This window comes from Talpa europaea (assembly GCF_964194135.1).
Source record: "Talpa europaea genome assembly, chromosome: 12".
Classification (NCBI taxonomy): domain Eukaryota; kingdom Metazoa; phylum Chordata; class Mammalia; order Eulipotyphla; family Talpidae; genus Talpa; species Talpa europaea.
The window spans coordinates 47695695-47704950 of record NC_140079.1 but is presented as its reverse complement, the minus strand read 5'-3'; the positions used below and the strand labels follow the sequence as shown (position 1 = coordinate 47704950).

At 55.6% G+C, this 9256-nt stretch overlaps 2 protein-coding genes across 2 annotated transcripts; one reads left to right on the top strand and one right to left on the bottom strand.

Annotated features, from left to right (window-relative positions):
• Positions 1-1433: 1433 nt before the first annotated feature.
• Positions 1434-4042, top strand: RAB3A (RAB3A, member RAS oncogene family; the record flags this gene model as incomplete). The annotated part of the gene is made up of 4 exons (XM_084250591.1): positions 1434-1661; positions 2274-2392; positions 3124-3248; positions 3852-4042. The coding sequence occupies 4 exons, from the start codon at positions 1434-1436 to the stop codon at positions 4040-4042; spliced, it is 663 nt and encodes a 220-aa protein (XP_084106717.1).
• Positions 4043-5108: 1066 nt separating this feature from the next.
• On the bottom strand, positions 5109-7543 carry MPV17L2 (MPV17 mitochondrial inner membrane protein like 2; the record flags this gene model as incomplete). The annotated part of the gene is made up of 5 exons (XM_084249465.1): positions 5109-5207; positions 5474-5602; positions 5739-5815; positions 6635-6805; positions 7357-7543. The coding sequence occupies 5 exons, from the start codon at positions 7541-7543 to the stop codon at positions 5109-5111; spliced, it is 663 nt and encodes a 220-aa protein (XP_084105591.1).
• Positions 7544-9256: the final 1713 nt, after the last annotated feature.

The window sequence follows — 9256 nt, the reverse complement described above, 5'->3', positions numbered from 1 at the left end:
CAGTGGGCCACAACTCCTCGCGCGGCGACGCCCCAGTATGGCGTCACGGCCTTATCTGCATGTGAGGCCCCGCCCCGCTCTTTGCAGGACGTCACCGCGGACTGCAGGGGCCTGAGCTACCGCTGCTGCTGCTGCTGCTGCTGCTGCTGCTACTGCTGCTGTAGCTGCTGACGCCGCGCAGCACCGCGTCAGCGCACCTGGGGCCCTGTCACCGCCGCCGCCAAAAAAGTCGCCGCCACCCGGGTCGCCACCGCCTCGGTCAGGGTAAGGTGAACTCCCAGATGGCCCGGTGCGCGCTAGCTCCCAGCACCTACTTAACCTTCATTTGACTGATGGGCTGGCGGGGGTGGGGGACGAGGTTGGCGGGGGTTCCGTGGAAGGATGCGGAGTTCGCGGGCCTGAGGATGGTAGGACCCCGGGTTCTCCTGTCTGTCCGATCCTCACCCCCAATCCTCCACACACATTCCCCCCCCCCGCCCGCCCTGCTCTGCGGAGGAGGGGGAGGGGAGGCGAGTGCCTTGCGGGAAGCTGTGCGCGCGAGGCTCTGTGCGTGCGCGTGCGCGTGGTGTGCACACGCGTGTACGCGCCCGCCTGTGCTGGCGGATCGGTGTGTACCTTGGCGTGTTCTAGGGTTTGCTCGTATGATCCCTTGGGGGTCCGAACCCAAGTGTGTGCGTGCTGCATGAGTATGGAGCCACGGGAGCCACGGAGGCCCCGACCTGGGGTGGGCGGGTAAGGGGACTGTGTGTGTGTGTGTGAGTGCACGGTCGTGTGCATATGTGACGGGGATGCGTGACCATGGGGGTGGTGTGTATACACCTGCAGGGGCGAAGGGCGTCGTGTGCACGGGTGGGTTTGCACATTTGTATATGCAAGTCGGAGTGCAGACAGGTGTCGGCTTCATGTCCGGTGCACCGAATGTGTTCTCAGCTTCATGTGTGCATGAGCGTGGACCTACGTGTGCCCTGCTGAGTGCACGTGAGCATATGCACGCCCCGCCCCCATCACGTGACGAGACTGCCTAGGTCCTGTTCTCCCCATCTGGAGGAAGGGGGGGTTGCTGCGGCTGTGCCTCCAGGCCAGTGCATGTGCACCATTCTGTTCTGAAGAACATGAATGATTGATGGGGGGCGGGGCTGACTGAAGTCTTACCCTCCCAGTGTAGCCTCAGGTTTAAGGTTACTGCTGGACCTGGCGAGCCTGCTGGGGGGCCTGCAGGAATGTCCCCATCCCTGTCACTCTTGAGTTCATCTGAAACCTCAGGCCCTTCAAGGTCATTGCCCGCTCCTAGGGGAGCCCTGCCATTCCCACTGGGGTTCCTGGTGGGGTAAGGGTAATCACACACTAGTCTGCTCTGGAGTTTTCCCCTTCCTGCAAAGGCTTGGGCATTTGGGATGAAGACCCCTCACACTCTTCTATGCCTGAACCTCCAGATGGCGTCAGCCACAGACTCACGCTATGGGCAGAAGGAGTCCTCGGATCAGAACTTCGACTACATGTTCAAGATCCTCATCATTGGCAACAGCAGTGTAGGCAAGACATCCTTCCTCTTCCGCTATGCAGATGATTCCTTCACGCCTGCCTTTGTCAGCACGGTGGGCATAGACTTCAAGGTCAAGACCATCTACCGCAATGACAAGAGGATCAAGCTGCAGATCTGGGTGGGTCCCTATGGGAATCTCGTGGCTCTCTCACTCTCCTCCTTCCTGTCTAGATTCATTCCTTCACACATTTTTCAGGCACTTACAAGGGACCATAGACACAGGGAGCACTCCAGTTCCCCAATGGGAACCTGCTCAGTGCTCTCCAGCGTGGGGAAGGAGCATATGCTGGCTCCTATCCCACCACAACATAGTTGAGAGCATCACTTAGCTTGGGGCCTGTTTCCCCACGTTCAAGTTCTTCCATGTGAGCTGTATGAGATTTCAGCTGGACTCTGATCACCAACTTCATTCCCTGGGACCAGAGCAGATGCTTCTTCCAGGGTCTCCTGGCCACCTCCCTCAACCCCACTGATGACCGGAGGAGCCTGAGAAATCCCAAGTCAAACCCCCCCCTTCTCTACTCACAGCCATGGCTCCTACCCCACTCAGGGTAAAACCCACCTGCCCCCGGCCTGGTGTGGCCCAGTCCATACCTCCACCTCCTCTTGCTTCATTTTTCCTCAAATGCATCAGGCACAGTCCCACTTCAGGGCCTTTGTCCAAGCTGTGTTCAACTTCACGCTGAGAAGTTTACATGTGGGTCCTCTCTGACTGTCTTCCCTTCTCCAGGACACAGCAGGGCAAGAGCGGTACCGGACCATCACTACAGCCTACTATCGGGGCGCCATGGGCTTTATCCTCATGTACGACATCACCAACGAGGAATCCTTCAATGCTGTGCAGGACTGGTAAGCATGCCCTAATCCCTTCCCAGACTACCTCCTGAGCTGGGCTTGATGCAAAGCCTGGGGCATGGTGAAGCTGAGAGAGTGAAGTATAATAATACTGGTGTCCCGGAGCTACTGTAAACCTATAAGCATCAACAGTGTGGTATTGGGGCCTCCCTGGTGGCCTAGGAGTTAAGTCTCAGCGCTATTACCACTGTAGCCTCAGTTCGATCCCAGGTCAGAGAGCTAACCCACATAACTCAGCAGACCTCTCCTGTCTCGCCCGCTGCTCCCCTCAGCAGTGTATTTCAGTAGATCTGCCTGTTCTGCTTCCTACCCTGTCTCTGGTGAATCCTCTCACCCCCCAGCCCCACACACACCTCTGGCCTACACCCCAGTTCTTGTATGCATAAATAATAAAAATAAATCTTTAAAAAAGAGAAAAGGAAAACTGTAAACACAAAGGAAAAAAAAAACCAGACACCTGAGGGGGACAGAAAAATGAAAGGCTAGTTTGCACAGGTTAGAGAATATAAATATTTAAGTATTCTACCCCAAAATAATGATACATTTTAAGATACACTGAAAGAAGGACTCCAAGATCAGCTGTTTCCCGAAGGACCACCCACGGATGGACTGGACAACTGATAGAGAGGAGACAGCCTGTCACATTCAAAGAATGGGAGGTGGGGTCTGAAGCTGGCACCCTCTGAGCCGTAACCAACCTCCATCACCATCACCGCCTCCTCTAGGTCAACTCAGATCAAGACTTACTCATGGGACAATGCCCAGGTGCTGCTGGTTGGGAACAAGTGTGACATGGAAGATGAACGGGTGGTGTCGTCAGAACGTGGCCGACAGCTAGCTGACCACCTTGGTGAGTGCCCAATGGAACTTGCTGCCCACAGGCTGAGGGGACACTGAGGCCCTGAAAGGGGAGGGGGACACACCCAAGGTCTCATAACAAAGCCAGGACAGGGTCTGGATTAGAATCTGGACAGTTCACAATTTTTGCTTAGTGGCCACCACTCACGGGCTACTGGAGGTGGACATTGAGGGATGCATAGGGATTCACCATGTAGGAAGGGACTCATTCATTCTGACACCATGCTGGGCCCTTGAGAGGCCTCCAGCTTTGGAAGGGAGAGGGACCTGGGCTGGGGGAATTCTTGGTGGGAGAGAGGCTCTGCAGGATAGAAGTAGGGTTTCCTGGGGGCAGGGAGGGGGGGGGCTGCTGTTTGAAAGAAGGGTGGTCTTTCTGGCAAAGGAAACAGCTTAGGCAAAGGCCAGATATGGGAAATTCTGTTTTGGCAGATAGTTTTTTCTGACTGGGACATGAGGATCACTCAGGAAATGAAGCTGATGGTATAGGGCCAGAATCAGGTCCGAGGGACCCAGTCTCTTCAGAGAGCAATCAAGAGCCCCTGAAGTATGTGTGTGGGAGGACCAGGATGCTCATCCCTCTCTTCCCCGACCGCAGGGTTCGAGTTCTTTGAGGCCAGCGCCAAGGACAATATTAATGTCAAGCAGACTTTTGAGCGCCTGGTGGATGTCATCTGTGAGAAAATGTCCGAGTCATTGGACACAGCGGACCCTGCGGTGACTGGTGCCAAGCAGGGCCCACAGCTCACGGACCAGCAGGCGCCCCCGCACCAGGACTGCGCCTGCTGAGAGCTGCCCTGCCCCCTCCCTGCCCCCAGGGCCTGCCCAGGCCCCACTGCCCAGGCGCCAGACCCCTGCCCTGACTTCCCCATCACCCTTATTTATTATCGTAGCTATTTATTTATTTATTGGAGATGTCCCCAAGGGCTCAGATGTCCCACCCTGTACATACAGCCCTGTCCCCACTCTGCCGTGGCGTGTTGTGACCCTGTGAACTCACCGCTCACCTCTCCAGACCCCCTCCCTTTTTTTAATTTGCCCCCATCAACACTTAATGGTTTGGAAGAGGAGGCCAGATGACACCCAGGCAGGCTGATCCAGTGATGGGAGGTGGCCAGGCCTGCCGGCCCCTCGGCTGGGACTCGGTTGTCAAGACTACTGCAGGGATCTCGGCATGGAGCACAGTGGGGCAGAGCCAGGCAATGACCCACCTGGCTCCTTGTTCCCCAGGTTTCATCTGTTTTGGGAGTGGGGGGCTACTGTGGGTACTCACCACCCTGGGACCCCTACCCCTCATACACCAGACCTGTTCTGAAGTCATGAGTGTCACACCTGCCTCCCAGTTCCCCAGGAGATGTCATGACTACACTACACACACCCAATAAAGTGAATGGATGACAGTCTCCTGTGAACACTAACTCTGGTCATGCACAGGATTTCCAGTTACAGAGAATTTAATGATATTTCCATAGTCCATGATTAGTGCTGAAGACTGCAGACTGCTGGGCCCTGCCTAAGCCTCCTGATTCTGAGGGCTAACTCCAGGCTGGCCCTCACCTTGGTCCCAGGGCCTGAGGGGAACAGAGCCTACCTAGCCCATGGCAGTGTTGGTGGGTTGGAGCTGGCTGGGGTACAATGCTGAGGACGGGTTACCTCAGGCACCGGCCACTAAGGGCTCAGTGAGGGCTGGGGGATGACTGTCCAGCTTTATGATTGTGTTTCAAATGGAGAAATAGACCTAGTGATAGGTTTGGAAGGGGCAGCCCAGCCAGACGCCCCACTTGGGGTGGGGATGGGACCTGGCGTAGGCGCCTGGCCTACTAGGAGCTTATTTCCCTCCCACCCAGGTGGGGGGTCAGTCTTGCCCTGTCTGGCATCCAGTTGGAGTGTGAGGCAGCTCAGTCTGCACGGTGCCCAGGGCCACGCAACCTGGGGTCGTCACTGGTTCAGGGATCTGTGCGCACAAGAAGGTCTGGTCAAATGCCTGCACATCCTAGCTGAGCCCTCCTCCACCTGTCCAACTGGACAGATGCAGCACCAGGCAGCAGAGGTGGGCTGGGTCTTTATCCTGGTGATCGGCTCCTTGCCTGCCCACTGTGGGATGCAGGTTGTCATGGGCACGGGAGGCCCTCACCCAGGAGTGTGCTGTACTGTCATTCGGGTTCACAAAGGTGGTCCCGGAGGAGTTCCCTGGGTGCCTGGTGTGCCCAATGCGCTCACCCGGTACTTAAGGTAGGAGAGGTACGTGTCCCAGCCCAGCGTCAGGCCGTTGATGTAGGTGACTCGGAACTGGGGGGGCACGAAGAGGAAGTTCACCAGCTGCGCAGTTGGCCAGACGCACCAATCCACCTGCAAGGAGGGGTGGAATGGTGAGGGGTGAGCTCAAGAGGGACCTGGGTCTGAGAGGCAGGACTTAAGGGGGAAGGGCCGAAAGAGAGGGCAGATAAGGTGGTGGGCAGAATGGGATCTTAGAGAACATGCCCACCTTGTAGAATTCCCAGAACTTGTCCCGTAACTCCTGGCAGCTCTCATCCAGCGTCTGGCCCTCCAGGCAGCCAATGCCTGGGAAGGAAATCAAGAAATGAGTGTCAGAGGCTGGAGAGTCCCAGATGTTGTAGTGAGCAGGGGGGTACAAACACTCGTGGGTAAAGGGGGGTTTTAAAGTTTCCCAGTGGGAAGGCAACACAGCAGCCTGCTGTGGGGGAACTACACAGAACAAGTAGGTTCCAGCGAGATGTTACAGCATGCCAGGACAAAGACAGAGACAACACCCTTCCAGAGACTGAGGCTGTCATACTGTTTTATTACAGTCATTCATAGATAAGGAAATTGAGCCTGGGGGAAGGGGAATGCTCTTTCCTCAGAGCCTGTTTGCATTCCACAAACCCTGGCCTCAGCAACTCTTCCTTCAGCCTTAGGTCCTTTGCATGGCCTGGTCCCCCTGCCTCGGCTTCTTCAAGTCTCAGCTGAGTGTCCCTCCTTTAGAAAAGCCCGCCTGACCACAGTCTTCATTCCTCAATCGCAGAGCGTGTGGTTCTGTCATGCACAACTGCCCCCACTGGATCTGTCCTGTCTCCACTGTGACCTGGCCCTCAGTCCAGGGCCACCCATACAGGAGATACATCAACATCTTTATTTTTAAAATTTATTTATTTATTTATATTTTACATCACCGTTCATTTTTGTACAATGTTTGCTTTCTTTTCTCAGGTGTAGTCCCCATAGAATTCCCACCACCAATTCACCCGTGCACCATCACCATAGTCCCTTGTGCTCCTCCCACGCTCGATTTGATCCCTCTCCCTCCCCTGCAGAATGTCTCTGATTTATAGAATATCTTTCTTAATGTGAAGCTGGCTCTGACCTATAGGAGTTCCTTACCCAAGAAGTACCAGACGCCCATCAAGGGAGAGGCTACCAGCTGGTCTACGAGGACCTTCTTGAGGATGTTTGGGAGGTCACGGAAGCCAGATGCGGGGAGCAGACGGTCGAGCCATAGGTACCAGTAGTGCAGGAAGGGGCCCATGCTGCAGCCCACAGCAAACATGCTCGCTGAGGGCAGTCCAAGAGTCCGGTCCATGTCAGGAGGGCAAATCTCACCCCCTCCCTGTCTAAGACCTGGGTAAATCCTCCCTCTCAGAGACCACACATATTCTTTACAGCCCCACCAACAGGCATACTCCTGGGATTCCTTTCTTCTCCCCTCGTGCCCTCACCACTCTTCCAGGGTAATCCATCAACCCACTTTCAGAAGTGGAAATGGAGGTTCAGTGTGTAGGAAAATGGGAAGTGTGCAGGCAGGGAGTGACCGCAGGCTGGCCAGGTCCAGACGCTGCACCCTTGCCTGCTCCACGGGTGGGAGTGCACAGAAACCCCGGCTATGATAGACAGAACCCCTAAGTGGGACAAGACCGAGCGGTAGTTGGGGACGGGTGGGAGGGTACTGAGACCCAGGACGGCAGTGGTGGGACCGGGAGAGGTCGGAGATCAGGGAGCGTCTATGGGCTCTGCCCGGGGCAGAGGAGACAGATGAAGGGTGACAGCCCGCGGGTCTGGGGTCAAAGGTCCCTCGGGGTCAGGGCCAGCAGTGCCGGCCTCCCCACCTGAGCGCCACGGGTTAAACTTCTGGCCGGGTCGGGCGCGGATTTCCCAGGACTGGCGCGCGCCGTCCCCGGCAGCCATGAGCGTGCCGCAGCCCAGCGTGTTGGTGACCAGCAGAGCACGACCTTGGAACAGGGGCTGCCCAGCGGCCCACAGGCCGCGAAGCCAGCGCCAGCCGCCGGACGCCATCGCCAGCGGGTGCACAGGCCGGTGCCCCCGGCCGCCCTGCCCATGCAGGCCAATCGCGAGTCACCGCCGGCGGGATGCCCGCCTCGTGCTGCTCGGGCCAATCGCGACCGCTGGGCTCTCCGCCCCGGAAGACATGAGCCAATAAAAGCTGGGTACCGCACCCGGCAGCTCGCGCTGAACGAATCCTCACACCCGCAGGCTACGCCTGCCAATGCCGCCGTGTCACCCTCTTTTCCCCGCCTCTTACTGAACCGGCCTATGGCATCACACTTAATTAACCGGACTTGCTCTGCACTGGCCAATCGCAGGCCAGAGTTACGCTGTCGTCCCGCCTCCCATGTTGTGGCGGCCAATCGCGGACAGTTACCGCTTGTGTGCGCGTGCGCGTGCGTGTTTTCCCTCTAGATTTCCATATTTTTCTGGAAGTCCTGAGCCGGGATCCGACCTGTGGCCAAGGCAACTACCGAGGCGGAAGTCCAGTCCCGCAAAGACTCCGGACATGGACGGCGGGGCGGGACTGTAGTTCTGCTGCGCGCGCAGACTAGTGGGCACTTAGCTGGCCCTGTGTCTAACTTTAGACGAGCTGCCGATCCCAGTTCTAGAGTAATAATGTTATAGGACAGGGATAGGGGCAGCCCAAACCCCGCAAACGTGCCTATTCTAAATGGGTTCTGCCATCCGCCGCATCAACAGAAAACATAGGAGACTTTAAGGGGAAGGAACTTTAATAAAACTAGGAAACAATACAGGTAAGGCAGAGTCTAGTTTCTAAATGAAGCACCCAAAGTTACCCGTCCCCTCGTGGGTAAAAGGCCATCCAAATGGGATTGGCCCAGAGCAAGGCCCCAAAGCCTGCCACAAGTCTAAAGCATCTTCCAGTGGGGACCCACAGCAAAGGGCCAGAAACAACCAGACAAGCCCGGAAGGAAAAGAGCAAAATCAACATCAAGATAAAAGCTGCCATGGTCACCTCTCCACGGGTCTCACCCACATCTGTGTCACCCAGTCCACGACCAAAAGACAAGCGCAGTTTCTTCACGTGTCTCTAGGCTCCATGTGCCTCCTCCAGGTCTCCTGGCTCCATCCTGCTTCCTTCCTCAGTCTCCAGCTTCTCCTCTTCCTGCTCAGCTCCACCCTCCCTTGGGTGGGGCAGGGAACCTCCCCCTTTCCTGGGGACCACCCTGTTACAATAATGCTAATTAAAACCTTAAACACCATTTTGGGCATGTTATTTGCATTAGCGCATTTCACAGCGGCTTTGTGCTACTGCAGGAACAATGAAATTCCCATTTAACCTCCTGTGCAATCGGAGGGGAAAACGTGAGTCTCGTTGGAAACTTTCACTTCACCTGCTGGAGCATGATGTCCAAACTGTGGCCCCCAGGGCAAATTTTGCTACTGCCTGTATTTTTGAGGCCCGTGAGCTAAGAATGTTCCCTTTTTTAAAGGTCTCAGGAAAATCAAAGTAATATTCTGTGACTTGTGAGAATTACATGAAATTCATATTTGTGTCCATATATAAAGCTTTATTGGACCACAGCCAAGTCCATTTGTTTTCCTTAGTATCTCTTACTACAATGAGTAGTTGCAACAAAGACAGGCCTGCAAAAACCAAACCATTTATTATATGACCCTTTATGAAACATTTTTTGCCTTGTATTAAAACAACTTTTATCTTTGTTTAGTCTCCCCATACATATTTGTTGCTTTAAC